The sequence below is a fragment of the Heterocephalus glaber genome, unplaced genomic scaffold (assembly GCF_053883595.1).
Source record: "Heterocephalus glaber isolate CG9 unplaced genomic scaffold, H.glaber_assembly_v1.0 deba00001465, whole genome shotgun sequence".
Taxonomy (NCBI): Eukaryota; Metazoa; Chordata; class Mammalia; order Rodentia; family Bathyergidae; genus Heterocephalus; species Heterocephalus glaber.
In genome coordinates, this window is record NW_028258312.1 from 29,008,333 (window position 1) to 29,032,481 (window position 24,149).

At 39.0% G+C, this 24,149-nt stretch overlaps 1 protein-coding gene across 4 annotated transcripts in view; it reads right to left on the reverse strand.

Annotated features, from left to right (window-relative positions):
• The window catches only part of Vcan (versican), a 108,213-nt gene that overhangs the window by 62,409 nt on the left and 21,655 nt on the right, over window positions 1–24,149 (reverse strand). For all 4 annotated transcript variants that reach the window (XM_021255732.2, XM_021255733.2, XM_087180998.1 and 1 more), the window contains exon 6: window positions 5,275–5,568. In XM_021255732.2, the coding sequence (XP_021111391.2) occupies window positions 5,275–5,568 (294 nt within the window). The remainder of the gene's footprint in view (window positions 1–5,274; window positions 5,569–24,149) is intronic.

The following is a 24,149-nucleotide window of genomic DNA, read 5'->3' on the forward strand; positions in this document are numbered from 1 at the left end:
CCTCTTCTGAGCCTTGGTTCCAGTCTTACTTTAGGATGAAACAGAAGCGCATGGGAAGTAAAGTGCCCACATAATGTATTTTAGGCCTGCAATTACAAATCACTTGAACGACCCTGAGCATGGGAAAGAATGGACTCAGGCAACATAAAGTAACCTGTCATCATAAAACGCTACATTATAATGCCTCTAGATTTATAGGGAATGGCTGGCTTGTTTAAAGATGTTTAAATTGTGCATGAAAGCAGCAGTATTTTAACCGAATTCAACACAGGGAAAACACACCAGCCTGGCACATAAAGATGGATGTTTAAAAACAAATCAGAATTTTTGAAAATCAAAAATGAGTTGCCACTGAACTTGGAACTATGCTCAAGAACTCCATAGTAATTGTTTCACTGCAGCCTCACTGATTTAAAACTGGTTATATGAGTAATGCCCGTTCTCCCTGATAAGATGTGTAATATCTGTCAAAACTAAAATATCTAGTATCTTCCTTGGAATAATCTCCAAATGGAAGCCCTTAAAAAACAAAATTTGGTACCTTTTGACTCCATTTGTCCTGTCAAAACTTAAGGGTAAAATGGTGTGATTGTACTGTAAATCAGAGTAAGGCAACTTGCTTTTTGTCTGGCATGCTGTTCTTATTCCCCAGACAATTTCAAAGCCTAGATTCATCAACTTTATAATGAAAACTCAGTGGTCATTGCATCATTGTGCACTGAAATACTCTTTAAAGCCTATCACTATGTATCCCTTTTAAAACTAAACAAAAGCACTGGGATCTTTAAAAAAAACATGTTAAATAACCTTTCTCTCCCCTCTTTTAAGAAAAGCCCTTTACTGGCCTTCATTTCTTGAAAGAGACATTAGTCTACTTTGACTGACAAGAACAACTTAAAGACTCAAAATGCGGTCAACTATTTTTCTTTTAATTCAATTCTCTATCCTCTGAAATTCCATCACCGTTACCTCATTTCACTGCCAAATTTCATGTTTGTCTTAGAACTGCATTCTTTGGGGAAATAGTAAAAAATATGTACAGAGAAAGCTCCCATGGAAACATAATATAAACTTTTAGAAAAACGCATATTACAGAAAATTTAATCATATTATTATTAATAACAACAAAAAGGCTAATTTTACTTATTTCCCCTGAGTATTTCCATGGCTGATGAAATAACTTAAGGTGATACTACATTAAGGCCAAACAAAGGGCCTATGAATCAGGTCTTCTTATGTTCCAAGACAAGTTCTCTGCTCTACAGCGCTATGAAAATATTTTTAGAGTGTTTTGAAAATGGACTCAGATTTTAAAAACTAAATAAATGTATGTCATTGTCAATTATTACTGTACAGCTTGCAGTGCTCTTTCCTCTAGCCTTTCTGCACGGTAAAACGATAGCGATATATCTCAGGGAATCTGCCTTCCAAAGCCAGGATTTATATGGCCTTGTTTTCAGGAGAAAAAAAAGATTTTCAATAATTTTAGAGCCCAGCTTTTAAAAATCTGTTTACAGTTAAGTTAATTAATTCTACGACTTGGAATGAAAAACCTCAGACTTCCTTTTGGGGTTGGGTGGCTTTTGTGTCAACCCAACAGCTGACTTCCATCTTAACTCCCTGTATCTGATGGCCTCTGCCATTTGTTTCAGCTCTTCCAAAAAAGCATAAACATCTACAAAGAGACATCTTAAGAATAAATACGGCTGTACTACAGATGAGCATCATAAAGATGAAAATGCAACTCTGGGTTATTCCACAAGGTCTTTCAAGAAGGTGTGTTCCCATGCACACATTTGGGTCTTGGAAAACTACCAGTGTTCCTTCAACTCTGTTATTGAGGAAGCCAGCAAAACTCAGAAATGCATCTTTTCCCACAAAAGTTCCCTTCCAACCTTTGCAGCTGTCTGCCACACAGATGTTTTACATCACTGTACTTATGGCATTGCACATTCTATAGACTCTTCTCTGAGCTTCTGTTGTGAGACATGAGGCAGATTTTCCTAATAAAATGTAAAAACCCTCTTAGCACATGACAGTCAATTTAACTCATACCTCACACCGTCTACATTTTGGAAAAGGACTGCCTCTAAATTGGTTCTTCTGTATTAAAAGAGATATACATAAATCAGTGTAAACATGCAGAGAAGTGGCAAGTGTAGTGGATATTCAATAGGTTGACTCTTCTTTCAGAGTTGAAGAAAGAGACTAGGTTGAAGAGTGGGATTAGAATTCAAACTATCTTTCAAAAGCTTTGAGTAAAAGCCAACTGATTCTAGTTTAATAAAGAAAAAGATTTGTAATACAAGATAGGGAAAGTTTAGCTTTGTCACCTAGGGGCTGATTATGATTTCAGGCAAAAAACAAGCAAAAAAAAGATAATGAAGTAAGATGGATAAAAGGGCAAGACAACCTTGAATGTGGATAAATATGTAAGTACATGTGAAGTAGAGGGAACTGATTTAGCCAGCTCTAGACTGCTATTTCTACTCATTCCAAACTTTCTCAAATAATGGGATGTAAAAAGCAGCGAAGGTTCAAACAGAGATTCTGTGATCATTACAGGTTTCAATTAAACTTTTAAAACAAGACAATTGTTTCCATTGGAAATGTTGAGTGGCATTTAAACAACTCAACACAAATGGCTGCTATAAATTTTGTGTTCAACATAAAAATGGATTCAAATTCTAATGTTCAAACTCTTAGATAATTAAAACTATCTGGGAGTGACAGCTGTAAAATATTAGAATGGGTCATCTAGGAAATATGCCCGTGTTTCTTGTTCCTGGGGTCATTAAGAATATGCAAAGTAAGATTCTCATGACTCTTGAATGAGAATGATCTAGATTTTGGGATACATAGTGTGTATATTCAAAGCCTTGTATGGCTTTCTAACTTTCAGAGCTTGCTTAATTCTGAGACCAAAGAAAAATAAAAAGCATACAGTTTAGTTTAATCAAGGGAAAATAGGAAAACTATTTCACAAGGTTATTCATTTACCTATTTATCAAATCTATACAACCAGAATAAGTTCTAGCTATCTGTATGAACAGTAACTGTAAATGTGCTATTCAGTGAGTTTATTAGGAAAAAGGAATTACTGCAAACTAAAATTTGGAACATTCATTCACCAACTGGCTTTAAAAAATCGCTTTCTGTAATTGATAAAGCCAATGAGAAAATGTGAATACATTTCCAAATTCCTCTGCTTAACCAGCCAGCTGTTCATCATTGAAACCAGTTTTGGAACTGTGGCTGGGCCACAGCTCATAAACTCTGGCCTGCAGGATTTAGTCACTCCCGGCCTATGTGGGAAAAGTGGGCCAGAGTGTAGTCATTTTGAAAACGCACATGAAAATAATCCTTGCAAAATGTGTTAGAAATTTGGGAAGCTGTTGGCACTGTGCATAGTTTAAGGAAGGCTTTTATGTCATGGCTGGACTTTCTTAACCTCTCAGGTGCTGACTCAATTCTGAATAAGATAAGGTCTTAGGCAGGGAAGAATGAACAAAATCGGTACTCAAACTTAGGTAGAACAACACCAAAATATGAATCCATTCTATTTCCAAGTTCTATGCATTTCATGAATTAGCAAAAATAAACAGATCTAAATCTACAAACCTCTTTTGTATTTTAAGTAGATTTTTAGTGGGTTGTTGTTTTATGATTCACGTGAATTTTGCATTTGAATAAATAATTTAAAACACATCAGGTTGAATTTTTAATAATAATCTTTGCAGCTACAGATAGGCCTTGATTTTAAATTTACCCTCAGGGAGAAAAGGCATGTTGTTTAAAAGTTTTCTACTGCAGGTTTTCTAATGCACCAGAAAAAATAATTAAGAGAGTCAGCTTAGGTATTCTGCCCTTCCCTACTCTGGTGTCTCCAACTCCTTCCTCCCACACATTAATCTGCTCTTGTTCTTTATCTCTTCCTGCACTTAATGTAAAACTGATTTCAGAGCCTGACTTACTTGAAAATTACTATTGTGACAATGTGGCTTAAAGAAATGTCTATCTGTGTGCTCTTAGGATACGGTTTTAGTTATTGTTTTTTTCCTTAAAATGATTAGGGAAGACTGTTGTTTCAGAGAATAAGAGCTAAAGTTTTCTTTGGCCTATTATGGATCAGCTGGCGTGTGTGGAGCTGATACATAAAACAGGACTTTAACACTCAGGAAGTGAGTCTGAGGGAGGGGACACAAGTAGAGGCATTCTAAGTGAGAAATAAAATCTTTCCATTGCACTAACATCTACTGCGCTGACTACTTTGACATAACAACACTGTGTATTTCACTTTAGAAGCTAAGTAGACAATAGGCAATGTACCTTGCACTCATTTTAGTTACATATTTCCACAAGATGTATGGGACATTTAGTCAAAAATCCTTATGCTATTTCAAAATATCTATGTTGGACATATGCAACGTCACCAAAACATTGAATGTTTCTTGTTTAGCATAATATTGAGCCTATGGTAACTACTACAGTCAGACTCTAGATTACTTGCTTGTTTTAAGCCTTTATAATCACGATACTACATCATGCAGCTAATACTGGTAAAATGATTTAAGGACAACTTAAAACTTAATGATATCATAAATGTTGAAAAATGTTACTTAAAACTTTTTAAGTGCTAAGTTTAAAGAAGATACTCTATGCTACACGTTGCAAAGAGAACCATAGTGTACTCAAATTAATTCAATATAGAATTAATTATTAAAAGGCACATATTCCAGTACTTAAAATAAAATGAGGTACATGAACATTTTTATCAATATGGTGGTTCATCATTAGGTAGGAATTGGACAGTATGAATGCCCATGGCAATTCCAAATACTTACCTGCAATCACTGAAATTTACCTTCTCCACCATTTAAAAGAGTGATATCAAAAAGACAAAATAACCAGTATTCAAGGATTTCAGTCAGCCACTCTCAGCCTCAGTATCACAGTACCAACAATAAACCGCATGTAAGGACTGCCACTAATATAAAGCAACTATTCAGAATCTGCTCTGTGATTCTGAGTGAAGACCAGGACCTGACATTTCCCCACCCCCTCTACAAAACCATTTGCTAGGCTTCCCGTTGCTTTAAGCACCTCCCTGCCATGCAGTCTGCCTACTCTGGGATGTCCCTGAACCCTTCCCGTTCCGTGTGCACACGCTTAAGCCCTGGACTCCATTCCCATGGATAGTTGAACACCAGTGCATGCCTTTGGAGTATGTGTTTTTTTAAATCTGTAATTTTAAAAAAGATATCAAACACTTACGTTTAAAGCAGTAGGCATCAAATCTGCTATCAGGGGGAGGGAAGCCTGTCTGGTTCTCAAAACGATACAGGGTTCTCACCCCAAGTAGACCACCTCCACACTGGGCCCTGGCCACAGTCACCGGGTGGCGCACACTGGCGTCCAGCAGCCACCCGTAGTCACACTGGTCGAAGCCATCCCTCCAGGCCGCGTGCAGCTCCCCCACTGTCGCCAGGCGGGCATCCTGCACTTCACACGCTTCCGAAGCCTCCTGGAAGGTGAACTTGTTGGGAGCAGTAACGTGGAATACATCACCTGGAAGAAAAAAAGGAAAGAAGAAAGCCTTCAGCTCTACTGTTCGTTCCTTTCCTGTTCTTGTACATACAGAGAGGGGAGATATAAAACTTTTTTCATGGCAAGGTAGCAGCTTCTGACACTGTAGAGCAGCAAACATAATGGTTACTTTGGTAGAATTATATCAGATACTCCTAGTTTAATGACCTGTTTAACGACTGTTCAGACTTGTCACTGAGGCACACTGGCCAGACTTACAATTCGTCTTTTGGTTCTTTATTGTTCTGTACATCTTGGTTATGGAGCCTCAATGTCCTTTTTTGTACACTGCTCATGGTTTATACAGTACTGTAATTTTTGTTGATTGCACTGCACAGTACTACAGTTTTATGTTGTTATGCATTACAGTACGGCATGTGAGAGTTACACAAATAAAGCAAAGTCATCAAGTTGGAGTTTCCTGGGAGCATTTCTTTGCTCTGATTATAATGTACATATTACATATAACTCATTTACCGACCAATGTTTAATGACCTAGCGGAGGGAAATGAGGTCAGTAATTAAATGAGGAGTATCTGTAGCCTGTTGTATTTTAGGCATGTTCACTAAGCATGTTGTACAAATAAGCAGAGTATTCATGAAAAGACAAATGTCTACAAAATATGCATGATTTATATAATGTCTGATATTGAGGAAAAGTAAGCTAATGTCATATTTGTTTTGTGTTTTATTTTTGGCTCACACTCCTGCTGGTAAGCTCTTTTACTACGGACTTTATTTTTCTTTCTATCCTCCAAAGTATTTACTGCAGAGGTGGAAAGAGCAGTAGAGCTTCTCTGATTCCAGTTTCATTGTCAAGGATATTTGGGATTTCCAGTGATTTTCACAGTCAGGCAGGTTCACGGTTCTGTGACATCTTATTAGTAGTATTTCAGTTTCATTGGTCCCTCACAATGACTTGCAAAAGCTCCTTCATTCATGAGCCAAAATTGCACATTCCTAATACAGCTTCCAGCAGTATCAACGGTGTGATCAGTATAACCTTGAAGAATTCACAGAAGCTGCTAAGTTTGATGCACGGAAAGGGCAGTGAGGAAATGTAGAATAGACATGTTATTGATTTGCTAAAGATTATATCGGGATTGCATCTGTTTCACAGTCATGATTATTGATGAGCACTGTCTATATCATAAGACATCTTGGGTTTTCTTAATAATTTTCATCCCTGCTTTTTCTAACATATGAGGGATCAGTATGGCCTGAACCCAGCTGTTGTGCAGATTCATTGGTGACTGCTGTATTTTATTTTAAAGGTTATTGGAAAGCATATGTTCTTAAGAAAAGCAAATTATTTTCATTAAACTATTTTGATAACATGATGTCTAATACGTTGTTTAATGACCTACTTGTTTAATACCTGCTATACCTTATGACCGAGGCACATTTTGGAATTACCAACCTCCACTCAGATCTCTTTTTTTTTTTTTTGTACAGTCCTGTACCACTTATTTATAGAGCCTCAATGTCTTTTTTTGTACAGTATACCTTGTTTATACAGTACTGTAATTTTGCTGATTGTATGTTTAGTACAGTAGTGTAGATTTATATTCTGTTGTACATTACAGTGCTGCATGTAAAAATTATGCAAATAAAATCAAATCAACAATTTGGAGTTTCCTTTGATCATTTCTTTCTTCTGAATACTGTAATATACACACTGTATACAATTTCCTATTCGGTGACCAATTCATTTAACAACCTAGTAGAAGGAATGCAACTCTGTCATTAAATGAGGAGCGTCTGTATTAACATACAATAAAAATGACACATTAGAAAAATGTCATATATATAAATATATATAATTAATATGAAATATCTAAATACTATAATGAGTATGAAATATGTATAAATATACGATGAAATTATATACATAGTTATGTTTCTCTGACACTGTGTGTATAGTCCCTTTAGCCACAGAAGCAGTCATTTGCTAATAAAACCACAATATATTTTTCAAATAAATTCTTTTACATGACTAAATCTCTCCAAGAGATTCTTCAGGTAATTGTCCAAGGAATGGGTTTATTCTTTAATGGAAGACTCTTTACTAAATAACATTTCATGCTAGAAGAAGAAAGCTGTACTGAAATGCCACCAGCCTTACCCTCTGTTTATCCTAGAATCAAACAGGAATTCTGACTCCCTGTTCTCACGTATCACCACCATCAAAGTGGATTAATTCCATTAAACCAAACAGTTAAATCCAAAACCCCAGGAGTTTGAAGTCAGGAAGGACAGAGGCAACAGGGCACGCTGTTTCCTGCCTTCCTGTGGCAGGCTCAAGGCCACCATGATGGCCGTGTGGGCCGTGGCCAGGTTGACCGCATACAGCCAAGGGCACACGGGGGCTGCCACCAGGTCCCACTGAGCCAGCAAGAGGCCAAAGCCCTCTGGAGGAGGCCTTCCTTCCTACTTGCTTTGTCCAGAGAGTGCCACTTTGGAATCCATCTCCCAGAGTGGGCACATTGCTGTAATTTTCACAGATACTCTGAGTGCCGGTGGGGCTCCAGTCAGGTAAAAGAGACCTTCTTACTTCCTGACCGGATAACAAGCAAAAGGTGGGCATTTACTTGGCTCGTCACCAGGTCCAATTAGTAGAGGAACCACTCTTGATCGTTTAGATGCTATAATAAAATATTTGAGAAACTGACATTTTGGCAGGATAACTACTACAACAATCTGCCAAAATTAAATCAAATGATGCTTTTCATTTCTGAATACAAGACATTTATGAGCTATAAGTCAGAGACAGAATTAGCAAACACCTAAGCTAGAACAGGTTCAGGGAGGAATAAAACATAAAGAGAGAAGAAGCTAAAATATCGATAGCCCATTATTGCAGTAGCTGCGGGTCCTGTTCTCTTCTCATCAAGTCCAATCTCTGATTCTGTGATATATTAGACACCAGGGACACCAAGAGTTCTCGTGACTTGGATCTTCATTTGACCCAACCCAGGTGTAACAAGCAATTGCTTAAAATGATTAGCACCATTACTCTGAGTGTGTGATAGCTTTATGAAATAAAGAAAATCAGTCCTGGAAAAAATGGCCAAAGCACACATGCAAGCTTTCCTTACTGTAAGTCTAAAATTGCTCCCGAAAATAATACAACAGATCCTAATAAGAGCTATTTGTAGAAGAGAACAAAAAATTACTTGAACCTGGCTGAAGGGAATGGTAAAGGCAAAACCAGGTTTTTATTCTTAATTATTTAGTCTGACTAAACACAGTAATCTGGAATCTAAAAGTACAAAATAACAGCAAGCCCCAGCCCAGAAAATTTTAAAAGCTTAAGGATCTGTGTAACCAGTCACATAGGGAGTATCTGATAACATTTGATTGATAAATGGTGCTTCAAATTTTTGTTCAGAAATGAGGTCTCTTTCTCCTGCTTCCCGAGCAGTTGAGGCTGCAGCAAAGCTTCGGGAGGCTGCTGACGGGAACAGGCCTTGCATCTCAGCTAGGAACCTGGCTCAGGCAACACGGACAAGGGCAGATGGAGAAATGATGTCACCCTAAGAGCGCTCATTCGCAACAGTGTCACACTGCCATTAGGCCTGAAAGGTGTGAAGGAGGGCAGCATGCCAGTGCATGTGCCTCAAAGCTCGACCTCAGACTTGTTACTGCAGCCGAAGGAACAGCTTTGTGACCTAGTTTCCCACATCGTTAGACACTTCTTTGGAGCAAAACTACAGTGCCTCCTATGCAGCAAGAATGATCAGACAGCCAGACCAGAGCAAAGAGACGTCATCAGTGGAGTGAAGCTCTGTTTCTCCTGATGGTACTAGCAGTTTGCACGTCAGGGGACATCAGCTTCTCCAAACAAGACCAGACCAAAGGGCTAATGATGAAAAATGATGTATGACAACTGGCTTCCAGTTCTAAACAGAAAACACATCCTGGGGGTATTAAAAGAACTCTGGGGATTTAGCTCAGTGGTTTCGCCGCCTGCTGCGCAAGTGGAAGGATCTGAGTTCGATCCCCAGTACCAAAAAAAAGAACTCCAAGTTTCAGTAGGTGCTGACAGGTGTTTTTAAATGGGGATTCACATATGAAACTAGTGCAGGCCTACTTGTAGAACTTTTCATGCAGAAATTCTTATTAAATCTGACTTTCTATCAATTATTTAACTCTCTTTTTTGGTACCGGGGATTGAATTCGGGACCCTGCACTTGTGAGGCAGGCGGCCAAACCACTGAGCTAAATCCCCAGCCCATAACTCAGTTTTTCAGATGACACAATTTACATTTATCTGTTTGATACCTGCTGAATTACAATTTTACTAACTGCGACTGAAATTATTGTTACCAGACCATTTATTTTCCTTCTTTTCATTTATACGCAGGAACTTTCCAAACATGGAACATAAAATCTAAAGGAATACTGAAAGAGCCATTGTCATTTTTTTTCATATTACTCAGATGGAAAAAGGAAGATTTAACCAGAATGACGAGTTTAGGTTAGTGGCTGGAAGAATTCATCTCTAAAGATAAGTTATATTCAGTCATCATAGGTAGCATAATTGTTGCTTTATTTCAGAATAATGAGAAAAAGAAATTTACTTTAACTCTGCTCCTGAGTTATTTATCTGGGTCTTCTTAAGACATAATTCTTTTTTTATTTTTTGTTTTTTTGTTTTTGTTTTTGTTTTGGTACCGGGGATCAAATTCCGGACCTTGCGCTTATGAGGCAGGTGGCGGAACCACTGAGCTAAATCCCCAGTCCATTAAAGTCATAATTCTTTAGCATGAACATTACTTTGTTTACTTGAAAAACCTAAAGATAGAGTGAAGCCTGTACAATATAGAATTATCTGACTGGATCTTTAATCTCCTATCACTAACTCTTAATCCATACCAAATGTAATAATCTATACGTCCAAACTTTCATCCTTCTTACATATCAGTACCCAAATATTCACAACAAGACACCTGTACATGGACCCATTTCATGGAATCCTTTAGAAAACACTGCCCTAAAGACATCTGTTCCAATTGAAAAGAGGATCCTCAGTGATTTATAACAAACATAGCCCTAGCGTTAGGTCTCTGGTACCCCTACATAAACCTGATCACAACAGAAGCAGAGAGTGGACTGGGTGACATGAGAGAATCCAAGCAGAGAGGCGAACCTAGTATCTGAAGTCTGGTGCCTCTCGAGGGTGTGTCAAAGATGGAAAGTGAGCAAAAAGGGGTCAAGCAGAGAGGGGAACCCCGTTCAATGATTATAATGGTTTAGATCCGGAAATTCCCCCAAAGTCTCAGATGTTCAGAGATGGGGCTTTTGAAAGCTGATTTGGGTTTTGGGAATGGAATGCTCATCAATGATTCATCCATGGATGAGTGAGATCCTGGCTAAATGTGCTGTCAGAAAGTAGGGCCTGGTCAAAGGTGGGTCCCTGGAGTGTGGCCTGGAGGGATCTATTCTTGTTCCTGCTCCTGCCTTCTCTCTGTGTTTCTTAGAAGCTATGGGTTGAGCAGCTTTACTCCATCAGACCTTTCCACCGTGCTGTTTCTGCCTTGGAACCAGCTAACAATGGACTAAATGCTCTGAAAATCATGAGCCAAAATAAACCTCTCCTCCTTAGGTTCAGGATGTCTGATATTTTGTGTCCAGCAATGGAAAAGCTGACTAATACAGCAATCTAAGACAGCAATTTAAGACAGACGCAAAAGGCTCACATTTCTCCCAAAGAAGCTCATTTTGCAAAAAGTAAACCAAGGACAAAACAAGATAAAAGAAGTAAGATTTCTCCTCAATGATAAATTACAGAACCAAGTTTTCTGGTACCATAACCCACACAAAAATATAGTTTAGACTAAAAGCAGACACTAAAAAAAGCAGTGAAAATGTTAATATTGTCAAAGTTTTGCTGATCTACTTTCAATGTTTAAGTCCATAGTTAGGAATTAGTTACAATTTAAGTGTAGGTCGGTAATAGTAGTAAATCCAGGCCCCACTCAAAAGTGAATGCTCCTGTAAGAATATGTCCAAAGGTAACACTTAAAGTCTAGAGGCAAAGCCAAACCAGGAACCAAAGAAGGAAGACAAATGAGAGAGCCGCTGAATGCTGCAAACGTAAAGTCAAACAAAGCCAACTCAGTACATTTGCTTAGTTGTTCTCTCTCAGTGCTATTTGGTTGGCCCAAGTGGGTAAGTCTCTGCCCTGAGTATAGCTTACAGCCACCTTTTTGCCTTTGATGTGAATAATAAATATTTCTTCCAAATTTTTACTGCTGCACCACATTTAGGGTTGGGAAGGGGAATACACAACCATCTATGAAAGAAAAAGGCCTATTTTATTAGGCTAGGACAAGATTGTGTTCTACCTTCACTCCTGGGCACTTGTACCTGAACAATTTAAGGTAATGTTAGATTGAGTGGCTAGTTTCTCTCTTGGAAAAAAAAAACCATTTTTATAGTTTGATGTGAAGGTTACTATTAAGTTTCAGGAACGGACTCTTTGAAGCAGCTACCAGGATAGGGTACTCATCAAGTTAGTAACTATGGCATAGATTTAGAACATAGTTATCTATTTATAGGAAAATATAAAGGGAGCAAATAAAATGTCACTAAATTCATAAATTACCTGTCATATACACAACAGGATCCATTAGTTAAAGTAAAATGTCAACTTAATTTATAAGTAAGAAGTCATTGAAGTATATACGTGTATATATATGTATGTATATGATCACATGCACACTAATGTACACATAAATTATAAGGCAGAACAGAGAACACACACAGGATAACTTGCATATTTATATGGATACTTATGTCATATTTCAAGACATTTTTTTCCCTAAAATTTCAAGTTAGATCCTTCTAGACTTGAACTCTGCTTCTTAAGTCAACTTTCTAGAGACACCTAGAAGAAACGCGCAGACACAGCTGGCAAGACCTTAATATGTGGTGGCATCCCACAAACTAAATTCATCCTCACTATGGGGAATCACCACCACCAGAAATATGGGAAAATTAACCACAAGCTGCCCTAAAACTCCTGGAATGCGGACCAGGCCTGTCCTTTCTCCACACTTCGGACTGCGAAATGGAAAAGCTACTTCTTGGCACACTCAAAACTGACAAACACCGACGTGCCAAGCATGAAGAAAGCAAATGAAACCATCAGAAGTGACCCACAACGTTCAAAAGCTAGCGTTTACACCCAGCAGTCACTCAACAAATTTATTAGACTGCCTAAGTCTAGAGCAAAACTGGGGTGCAATCTTCTCGTCCAAGACAACTGCCTGCAGTCACCAAGGGGAGGTGACCACGGACAGCTGATTCTTTCCCAGGCTGCAGCTGCGGGGATGCCCTCCGGGCTCCTCAAAGCTGAGACCTCACCGCCACTTCCTGGATGAGGGTGGTCGCTGAGGAGTGTGATTAGTGTTAACTTGTGCTCACGACTCTGTTCTACTGAACTGCTTAGGCTGAAAATCAATTCTTCTCAACTAATTATGATTCCCTTTGCCCATCCAAGAACAGAATTTCCTGTTTTTGTTATTTTTTCCAATGTAAAAGTTCAAAATACATAAATGTTGCATTTCCTTGTTATCTGAGTCAAAATCTTATACAAGTAAGAATGCATGCACACATCAATAGATAATAACAGAAGTTCAATATAATTGGCTTTGAAGTGTTGATTTTTTAGTTTTTTGCAAAAATACAATAAATACTGGTGAGGCTTATTAGACTTGTGAATATAGAAATAAATTTCCATTCTCTCTCTCTCTCTCATTTTTGCCTGTATCTACATCAAAGCACCAAAGACTCATTATCCTCTGAAACACAAAATCCATCAGTACATGTTTGGGTAACGAACACTGCTATACAACCATCAATGGGCCAGTATTTGGAGATAATTCAATCCTGTGTCAGTTCCTCCCAAGAGTTGGTCCTATAAGAATGTGTACACAAGCCAACCTTCCATTCACAGTGGCAAGGAAACCGCAGAAGTGCCAAAATAACTTCAGTGCATTTTGCAATCCAGAGTTAGCATCAGGCTGGTGACCTTTCTAATCTGACAGTAACGACCCTAGAAGGCTAAGTCTGTATCTGCCATATTTCTCACTAGTCTTAGGCTGAAGTAGAAACATAATAATGTGGCTTCAAAGCAAACAATTTAGGTTTTGAAACGTTCAACCTTTAATTATTATAGCATTAGCAATAGTGTACTATGTAATAGTTAACATTCTCTTAACCAGATTACATTAATTTGAAAAGGAATTTGCGTATTTGTGACTGTATTTTAGGTTCGCAGGTACATCAATTTAAAAACTCATGGAAGGGCCAGAGATTTAGCTCAGTGGCACCGCATCTGGCTCACAAGTGTAAGTTCCTGAGTTTGATCCCTGGTACTGAAAGAAAAAAAAAAAAAACAACTCATGAAGCCGTCACTCCAATTTAACATGCTTTTATGATTTTTCAGGGTGTCCACACACTCATTCTTTACCACTGACAAAGCAGTAGGTTTTAATTAGAGTACAAAAGATGTTCTAGACAATGTCTGGGTTCCTGAGTCTTCAAAATGTATGACAGGTTGAATGCCTTATTGGTTTGACAGACCCGGTATGGTGTCAGGTCAGCATCAGAGAATTAGCCTAATTTTGGTTCCTCTGATGTTTCACAGATGAAAGGTACAGGCCCACTCTAAATCCAAAGAAGCTCTTTGGATTCAAAGCACCTTAAAGCAAATGACTGTCACCTGCTTTAAGGATTCTCTATCAAAACTGTTCTACTTATATAAAATTTAAAGGACTGTATACAGAAAACCCTAAGAAGTCCATGAAAAGACGATTGATACTATTAGACAAGTATAGCAAGGTTCCAAGACACAAGACCAATACATGAAAATCAACTGCAGTTCTATACACTTGCAATAGACAATGAGAAAAAGAAATTAAGAAAATTCCATTTATATTTGCATCAAAAAGAATAAAATTTCTGGGACTAAATTGAACAAAAGAACCATGAAATATATAATCTGAAAACTATAAAATATTGTTGAATGAAAATTTAAAATATCTGAAAAGAAGCCCAGAGAGATATCCCATATTCATGGATCAGGAGACTTAGATGGAAATACAGTCTAAACTGATCTAGAGATTCAATGAAATCTCTATTAGAATCATAATTTTCTTCTTTGTAGAAACTGAGAAGCTGACTCTAAAATTCATGTGGAAATCCAAATCACCCAGAACAACTAAAACAAGTTTGAAAAGAAGAAAATTAGAGATCTCACACTTTTTTAGTTTCAATTTTTACAACAAAATGATAGTAAAGGTGATGTGGCACTAAAATCCTTAGAAATCAATGGAATAGAATCATGAATCTGGAAACAAAACCATACATACATACATACTATGATCAGTTGATTTTTAACAGAATGCCAAGGCCATTTAATGGAGAAAGAACAGTCTTTTCAATAAATGGTACTGGGACAAAAATTTATTTGCGACTTCTATCTCACTATGTATAAAGTAACTCAAAATGCATCAAAACAAAAGTGAGAGAATTAAATATTATAAGGCAAATCTTTATGACCAGGAGTTTGGCAGTATCTTCTTAGATATGACATCAAAAGCACATGCACACACACACACACACAACCACACAGACAGAGTGGACTACTGGAGACCTCTACAGTCAGGTTCCAGTACCCTGCCCAGTATACAATGCAGGCCTGAGAAATAAATACACTAAGAGACAGAAGAACTAAGAGAGAGAAAGCAGGGCACCAGAACAACCAATGCTGGTGCAACCAATAAAGGCGCTCGCCAGTCCCAGGCACTGACTTTTATTGGCAATCAATTGGGGTAAGGCGAACTATGTGCAGTTTCTATGGAAATTAATATAAACAAGGCTCATAAAGGACAAGACAAAGCATTCTCGAATTAAGAACAGAATAGACAAAATATATGGTTGTAATTAGAACATTGTCCTTCTGGTCAGAAGGTTTTAGTTGTAGGCACGGAATTCGGGTGCGAGTTACTCTGACCTCTGCACGTAGGCTTTGGCCAGACTCACAGTCTATAAACAAGCCAGTCGTGAGTTAACTCTTCACAGCCTGGTTTGGGCATAATCAAAATTACAGTCCTCTGCACTGGACTTCATTAAAATTAAAACCTTTGTGCTTTGAAGAGCCCTATTAAAAAAGTTTAAAAGGCAACTTACAGACTGGGTGAAAATATTTGCAAATCACGTACATAAGAAGACACTTGAGGGCTGGGGATTTAGCTCAGTGGTTCTGCCACCTGCCTCGCAAGCACAAGGACCTGAGTTCGATCCCCAGTATGAAAAAGAAAAAAAAAAGACATTTGAATCTAGAACATGTGCAGAACTCTTACAACTCAGTAATGAAAAGACAAATAACTCAATTAGAACTGGACCAAGCTTCTGAAAGCCAGGCATGTGTCTGTAATCCCTCCTACTTAGAAGGCTGGAGGAAGAGGAGTACAAATTCAAGCCCAACTCGAGCAGTTCAGTAAGACCCTGTCTTAAATAAAACGTCAAAGAGCCGGGGATATAGCTCAGTGTGGAATGCCCTGGCCTTGTTCCCTAGTGCCACAAACAAATAAATTAAAAGATGGAAAGGTTCTGCTATAGCTTAGATCTAAAATGTCCCCCAAAAGGCATACATTCAGAGATGGAGATTTTAGAAGGTGATTGGACTGTGGGGTGCTAGACTCATCAGTGGATTAATGAATCTGTGGCCAACTGTGCTGTCTTGAGGTGTGGTTGGGCCTCAGAGACAGGTCACTGGAGGTGTGACCTCAAAGAATATATTCCTGTTCCAGGCGCCTCTCTTTGCTCTCTGCTTCCTGGCCACCATGGGGGGTGTAACCTTTTTTTCTGCTAAACTGTTCTTTCCTGGAGTCAATCTTGGACTGAACCCTCTGAAACTATGAGCCAAAATAAACCTTTCTTTAATTTGTGTAGGTCAGTGGCGGAAAAGATAGTTAATGTAGGTTTTAAATAGGTATTTCTCCAAAGAAGATATGTAAATGACCAGCCAGCACACGAAAAGAGGCTGAAGACCTTTAGCCATCAGAGAAATGCAAATCAAAACCACAGTGAGATAGTACTTCACACCCATTAGATCGCTGCACAAAGATATCAAGTAAGAGCAACTGAGGGCAAAATATGGAGGAATAAGGATCTCCAAATAATCCTGGTGAAGATGTAGAATGATATGGACACATTGACAGCCTCAGAATTCCTCAAAAACTCTCAATTTGACCCGATTGCCATCATTATAATCCAACCAACCATTGTAACCCAACCAGTAATTATTACTCAAATAAAAATAATTCTGGGTGGTACCGGGGGCTGAACCCCAGTCTTTCACACCAAGCTACATCTTAAGACCTTTTAAACTTTTACTTTATTTTCTATTTTGCGACAGTGTCTTGCTAAGTCCCTAGGCTGCCCAGGTTGGATTCAAGTCTGGATGCTCCAGAGCACAGGGATTATAGGCCTGTGCCTCCATGGCCAATTTAAAATAACCATGTTTTCACCAGAGAAATCAGAGATATGAAGGAGCTCTGAGAGCACTTCGCCTCTTCTTGACTGGCAACACTTCCTATTTTTCTGCTAGCGAATCTCTGATGGTCCTGTGAGTTTATCACAGCAGAACTGACAAAGCCAACCATCTAACTTCTCCATGCCTCAGTTTCCTTCTCAAAAAAATGTTTTATTTTTCAAAAAGTACAGTTCATAGGATTAAGAGAAATAAGAATGCAACCACCCAGTATTTTCCTCCCCTTCTATTCACAGAGCTGCCTTAGCAGCCAATCTACAAAACCACTGCCTAAGAGCGAACCCCAACGTGCAGAGGTGCTGCCAGCGGCCAGGCCTCATCGCCTTCTTCAATGGCTCCTCGGTAGACAATCCAGCACTGCACACAAACGCTACGAGGTCCCCTCTGCTCGCCTACCAACGTGTGTTAGTGAGAGGTTATATAAGAAGCCACGGCTGCAGCTTTAAGCGATGATTCTAGGAGCTCTACAGAGAATAAAAACGGTGCAACATCTTCCTGTGCCAGTATTCATGGATATAAAGAGGTACTACAGCCCAGACTCAATCTCTACATTATCCGCCAAACCACAGCATGCTAAAAGCTCTTCTAGTGACATGGGACATTTTAACTGAATAAACCCAGAGAGGACACAGATCACCAATTCTTAGAGAGCCCCCATCACGGAAAGATTCTGTAGACTGCGTATGGCAAATTCCATTAAAATTAAAAGGCAATCTGAAAATTAAAAGGGAAGAAATCACACAATTTCCAGGTTCAATAGCTGGTGTTGCTCTAATCAAAACCTCTAAAAATCTAGAACCAATCCTTGTTCTAACATTTGCTTAATAACATTGAGGACATTCTTTAATATTTTAGATTTTCATCTCTAAAGGACCTCATAAGAAAACGAACAGGAACAGTTAATTTTGGTTCTAGGTCTATCAACAAGGATGACACGTGTCAAGGTTCAGATCTAAAATATCCCCCAAAGGTTTCATGCATATGGAAAGGGACTGGGTCATGGAGTAGCTATCCTCGCCAGTGGATTCATCCATTGATGAGCCCATAGCTGAGTGTGCTTCTAGGAGGTGGGTCACTGTGGGGAAGACCTGGAAGGCTCCATCTCCCTGCCAGGTTCCTCCCTCCTCTCTCTCCTTCCAGGCTGCCATGGGCTGAGCAGCTCTCTTCCACTATGCATAGAGTCAGCCACATCGAATCGAACCCACTGAAACTGTAAGCCAAATAAACCTCTCCTACTTTAAGCTGTGGCTGTCAGGCATTGTGACCCACTGAGAGAAAGTGACTAATGTAACACAGGCACATTACATGAGGTGCGGACGTGACAGAGCTTTCCTGGATTTTGACACTAGGAACCAGCAGAAAAAGAAAAACAACCTGCAATTTGTGCCTACGTGTAAGGGAACCATCCTAGAGAGGACAATTTCCTGCAAGGGAGTGGGGAGCTAAGAATGGGAAATTACTTTGAGAAGCCAGGAAGGAGTATCTCCAAGAAGGAATTATTTCTAAGAGACATCAGAGAAGACTGAGAGGAGAAAGTCAAAGACAACAAGGCTTATGGTGATCTAATAATGATTCAAAACAGGTCCTTAAAAATTTGGTGAACAAAGCAAAACATTTTTTTTCAAATGTTTTCAAAATGGAAAGGTGGTAGTGGTGGCCAGCAATTTCCAAAAGAGACAGAGGTTGGAAAATTCTGCAATTGCCACCAAGAATTTCCTGGGTAACTATTATATGTCCGTGAATGGTTGTGGTTTGGAAAGATACAGACATCTATGGTCTTGTTTCTACCAGGAGCTTAGAATGCTTTTGCAGAAATACAACTTACAACATTTTATATTTGATAAACAGAAAATGAAAACTACTTATAAATAAAATAGGAGGGCATGTCAAGAAGTCTCACTGGAAGCTGGCAGCCAAAGAAGGGATCTTAGAAGCAGTAAGTTTCCAAGAACAGGCACAATCAGAAGGCTGGAGACGAGAGGGTGTGTTCTCTGAGGAGTCCAAGTGGAAATGCAGGAGAAGCGAGCGCAGAGCGTGTGGAGGGCACAGGGCGGGAAGCAAGGTTAAATAGGTGAAGACACCGTGATTTAGAGGCTTGGAATTCCAGCCTGAGTTAGTGCTTATAGAGGCAGGCAGAGAAACAACCAGTGCCCCCTGTTGTATGGGGAGATGACCTGGTAAAACAGGACCTTTGGAGAATTATTGCCAAAGGCATAAGCACTGTCTGTGAGACTCAAAAGCAGAGCTGAAACACAAAACATTATTTACCAACTAGAAATATGGGTATGAAATTCAGAAAAGAGTTTGGGGCTAGATGTGCAAAACTTGAAATTAACATTTTTAATTTTTATTTATTTGGTGTTTTTCCTTTGATATTCTTTTGTGCCCCATTCTTCCTGAAAATCTTTTGACTTTGTATTTATATTAAAAAGAACAAATATAAGATCAAGTAATCTAATAAGGAGATTGAAGCAAAAAAAGAAGTGTGTTGAATTCACCTATAGAGTACCCCAGTGCAGTTCTACCAGGGGTTGAAAGCCAGTGAATTGGAAGAGTCGGGCATAATCCAGGTCAGTGGCGGCAAACCTATGGCATGAGTACCACAGTGGGTTGTTTGTCACCATCGAAAGCTCTAAAAGGTTCGCCATCCCTGATCCAGGTGAAATAAGAGTCAAACTGCAGTCTACATAGTAAGCATGCCCCATAAGGGTACAGGATGCGGCTCTCAAGGTGAGAAAGGAAGGAGCTTCCAGATGACCATGGTCAGGGTTAGGCACAAAGACTGCAAGTACAGGCTCATTCTCCAGGGAGCTAAGTAGGTCAACCAGGAAGGGACGCGGTGTGACCTCAGCCGGCAGCCTCTGATTTATCTGCAGGGAGAACAAAACGCCTATAAAAAAGAACCTATTTTCTTCCAAGTTCTCACAACATAAGGAGACAAAATAAATAGTTGATCTATCAATTTCATTGAAAAGAAACTGGTTTTTTTAAGCATGGGTGTGTTTCTTAGCTAAAATATTTACACTGTAGTCTTATTCTTTACAACCCACTCTTGCCTGTCTTACTTAGGAATTATTTTTGCTATGAAGGTAGCTAGACACAAACACAGTAAACTGCCACTTTTCAGCATAGAGATGCATTAACTCCAAAGCATTTTCTGAGGTGCCGAAGTCCTCTGGCTGCAGAATGGGCATGTGTGTGTGTCCAAGGCTCGCTGTGGGAAGTAGACGCCAGGGCACTCCTGAACACTGTGATTGAGAAAGATAATGTTCTAACCCAGAAATAATTCTATTTCAATCCATTCAGGAGTGGTAATATAGGAACTCTTAGTTTGCCAGTGTCATTTTTAATTATTTAGCGATGCTCAAGCATTAAGTTATCATATTCAAAATAATCCTTCTTCATCAAATGTCCCATTTCAATAAATAAATGTCCAAGTATTTCCTATACCCTTCAAAGCATCGTGACTCTTTGAAAGAGTGCTGAAATCATAGCACCTCAGGTTGGTGCTATTCTTAAGAAACCTCCAGGAAAGAAGTTCCATAGCTCCTCGGTGTTCTGTCAACATTCAACAGTATCCACCATAAGAAAAATGTTCCTTACACTGAACCCAATTCAGTTCTTCCTATGAATTCCCTGAGAAAAAGGACCTGCCTCATACCCATAAACTCTCGTAATAGTTATTAGTTATTAAGCCCTTACTCAGCGCCACGCACTGCGAGGAACACTGTACACGTTGTCTTACACAATCCTCACCTTGTGGTTACAGAGTAAGTGTTCACATCGCTTTGGTTTCACAGAAGACAAAACTGGAGCTGAAAGAGGTAAGCCTCGCCCAGGACCTCACAAGGAGGAAAGGTGAGAACTGGGTGGGAGTGAGGTCCCTCCTGTGTGTAACTACAAGGCACTCCCTGTGGCACACTGTCCAGGCACTGCCCTTCCTACTGCTAAACATGGATGATCCCAAAGAGACCGTGGCTCGATTTATGATTCCCAGACTTCACGGTGGTAGAACAGCAATATGTATTCCGAAGAAACCGTACTTGCAATTTTGCATTTTGCTTTTTTTCCAGCACCAGGCAGCTGCACCAAGCCAAAGCCCCCGTCAGCCACGTGATCTCAAGGGTGAAGCACAGTTGCTCTGCACCCCACTGTGCTGCTAGACTGGGCTGCGCAGTCGGGCAGGCGTGTGGAATGTATTTTCAATTCACAGTGGGTTCATCAAGATGTCATCCCATCATCAATCAGTGCATCTGTAATCACAATCTAATTTTGTGAACCATTTGATCAACTCCATTCCAAAGACATCTCAATATTTTTGAAATCTATTAATGGGGAAACATTGGTTGAGCTTCCTAATAAGAAATACTGTCTGGATATTAAGTTCTGTACAGCTATTTCAGAATTCTAATTCCATTAATTTATTAATAAGTGTTCTCTTGCTGACTCATGTCCGATAACCTCTACAGCATCTCTAAGAACACAGACTAGTACTGAAATGCTCCTATTGCAGATAGCTAATGCCATTGCTCTTTTACACTTCTTAGGTTATATTTAAAAATAGAATCGAGTGTTGTACTCATATGCAGAAATGTGTTACAGAACTCACCTTAGAAAAAGAGCCAGAAAACTGCCTGGATTTAATTTAATGTAATTATTTTAATTTTATATAAAATACTTATGTCAAATATGAAATTACAAAACAAGACAGAAGGAAAAAACAGACAACATTCTGTCAACTAAACATTTTTCATGACAAATAAAACAGAAAATTAATTACCTTTTTTAGCAGGATTTTATTTTATATTTAACTGACTTTTTCAATAGACCATATGGTATAATATAGCTTCTAATCTGCAGCAATTGCACGTTAGCTCATAACTCCTGTGTATATGTCCTAAGCACTCTAAGTGCATGGGTATTGCTAATTTTTACAGCCTTCACCATCTCTTAGGCATATACACTTGGCTCTCAAAAAAATAAAAAAATACTGGTGGAAATTACTAGACTCACAATACAGCAATTGATGTAAATCTTTTATGAGGAATTTGGGCTCACCTCCAAATAATCTTTTATTGATGTGACAAGTGAACTGCGAGAAGTAATTTTCATGCATTCAACTTCCCACAGAATTTTCATCCATTCACAGTTTAGTCAATGGTTATTACTTCAAAGTGAAGACATAAAATTCACAAAAGGAATGAGAGAACTTTAGGAGAATGATCTGTGGTCTTCCACTTACAACATCAGCCATAAAAGTTCTCTTTAGCTTCCAGCCCAGCCCAATTTCAGGTTGGCAGAAGAAAGAATGGTGCCCAAGGATTTGCTAACTATTCTAAGGGCCAATAGACAAAGAAGGAAAGATTTCCAGGACACTGACAGTACAAACATCCTGAATCTCCTCCAGAATTGTCAAGCTTTCTCTGTGAGACAAACAAAAGCCTTGCTATTTTGCTAACACAGATTTCAACCAGTGGTCAATGTAGTATTTATAATTATCTTTTTTTTCTTTCTCTTCCAACTTTTATGTACTAAAACAAAAAGGTTCAAATTCTGTTAAATTCGTTATGCCACATTCCACACTGCAAGTTTTCAATATCAAATATGTGGAACATTTATTCCAAGTAACTTCATACAGCAGACTTGTGTTACATTGGGGCACACACTGATTTTGTACAGAACATCTGAAGGTGGGAAAGGACTTCTGCTTAGACCAGTGAATCCTTCCTCACCTGAACTTTGCTCACAACCTCAGAGCTCTGAAGGCCTAACTCCTGGACACTGGTTATTGCCACTCTAAGCAGACACTGAGGGACCAGCTCTCAGTGGGTGCAGGGTAGCTAAGGGATCTTTGGCAGGACTTCCACCACCAAGACTTTTAAGCAGTACTTACACAGGGACAGGAATTTCTAGGTCTCCTATCGAAGCCTCCTCTAGTCTTGAAAGAATTCTTTTGAAGTTGAGGAATCTGTAAGACTAGACTCTATAGTCTGCATAATTCTACTAGCTCCCTGTTATGGCTTAATCTTAGATGTCCCATCAAAGCTTCATGCACCCATAAGTGGGGGTTTTGGAAGCTGGCTGGGTAATGGGTGTGTGATACTGGATTATGGGTGTGAAAACTGGGTTATTTCATTGATTGGTTTAGCACAGTTCTGGGTGTGGATGATGGGAAGGCCCATCCTGGGTGTGGGTGTTGCCAGGCTTGTAGCCTGGGTGGAATAAAAAGGGAAAGGGAGGCACACTGCTTGCTGCTTCCTGCCTGCCTTGCTATGGACTATTTCTCCTCTGCCTTGCTGTTCTGCCTGGGAGCCCGCTGACTATGGACTGAAACCACTACAAACTATGCACTACAATAAACCCTTTTTTCTTTAACTTGTGATTGTCAGGTATTTTTGTCCCAGCAATTAGAAAGTAACTAAGACACTCTCCAAGAATAACATGAAGAACAGACACACAGAGGGTTCTCTGGGCTGCCCCTGCAGGGATATCATGAGCCTATAAACCTGTCTCTCAATCAAGGAGTCTATTCAAGCCAAGATGTGATCTGTACCTGAATACCCATCCTTTCAATGGTATTTGGTAACAGCCTTTTAGGTTTACTAGATTTGCACATATTTTTCAAAAACGACCTCTGGTTCATTTTCTCTATTATCAGCACCCCAGATATTTTCAAAACTAACACTTGAATAGATATTAGTCTAAATTAAAACAACAGTGATAAAAACTCCCACCTTACTGAACTAGCAATAATCAAGTTTATTCCCTAGAACTAGATTCCCCAACAAACCATATTCTGAAGCTCTGGATTAGAAAATACAATGTCAAGTTTAAATGATAGTGATAAAGAAAACTAAAGTCCTAGAGAATCACACGCTTAAGCACTTTTCTTGAAAGCAGGCTTTCCTATGCAAATTTAGTCAAGGCATAAAATATAAGCTGTTAATATTATAACTTTTGGGCCCGGTGGTTCTTTATTCCATTGATAGAATTACAG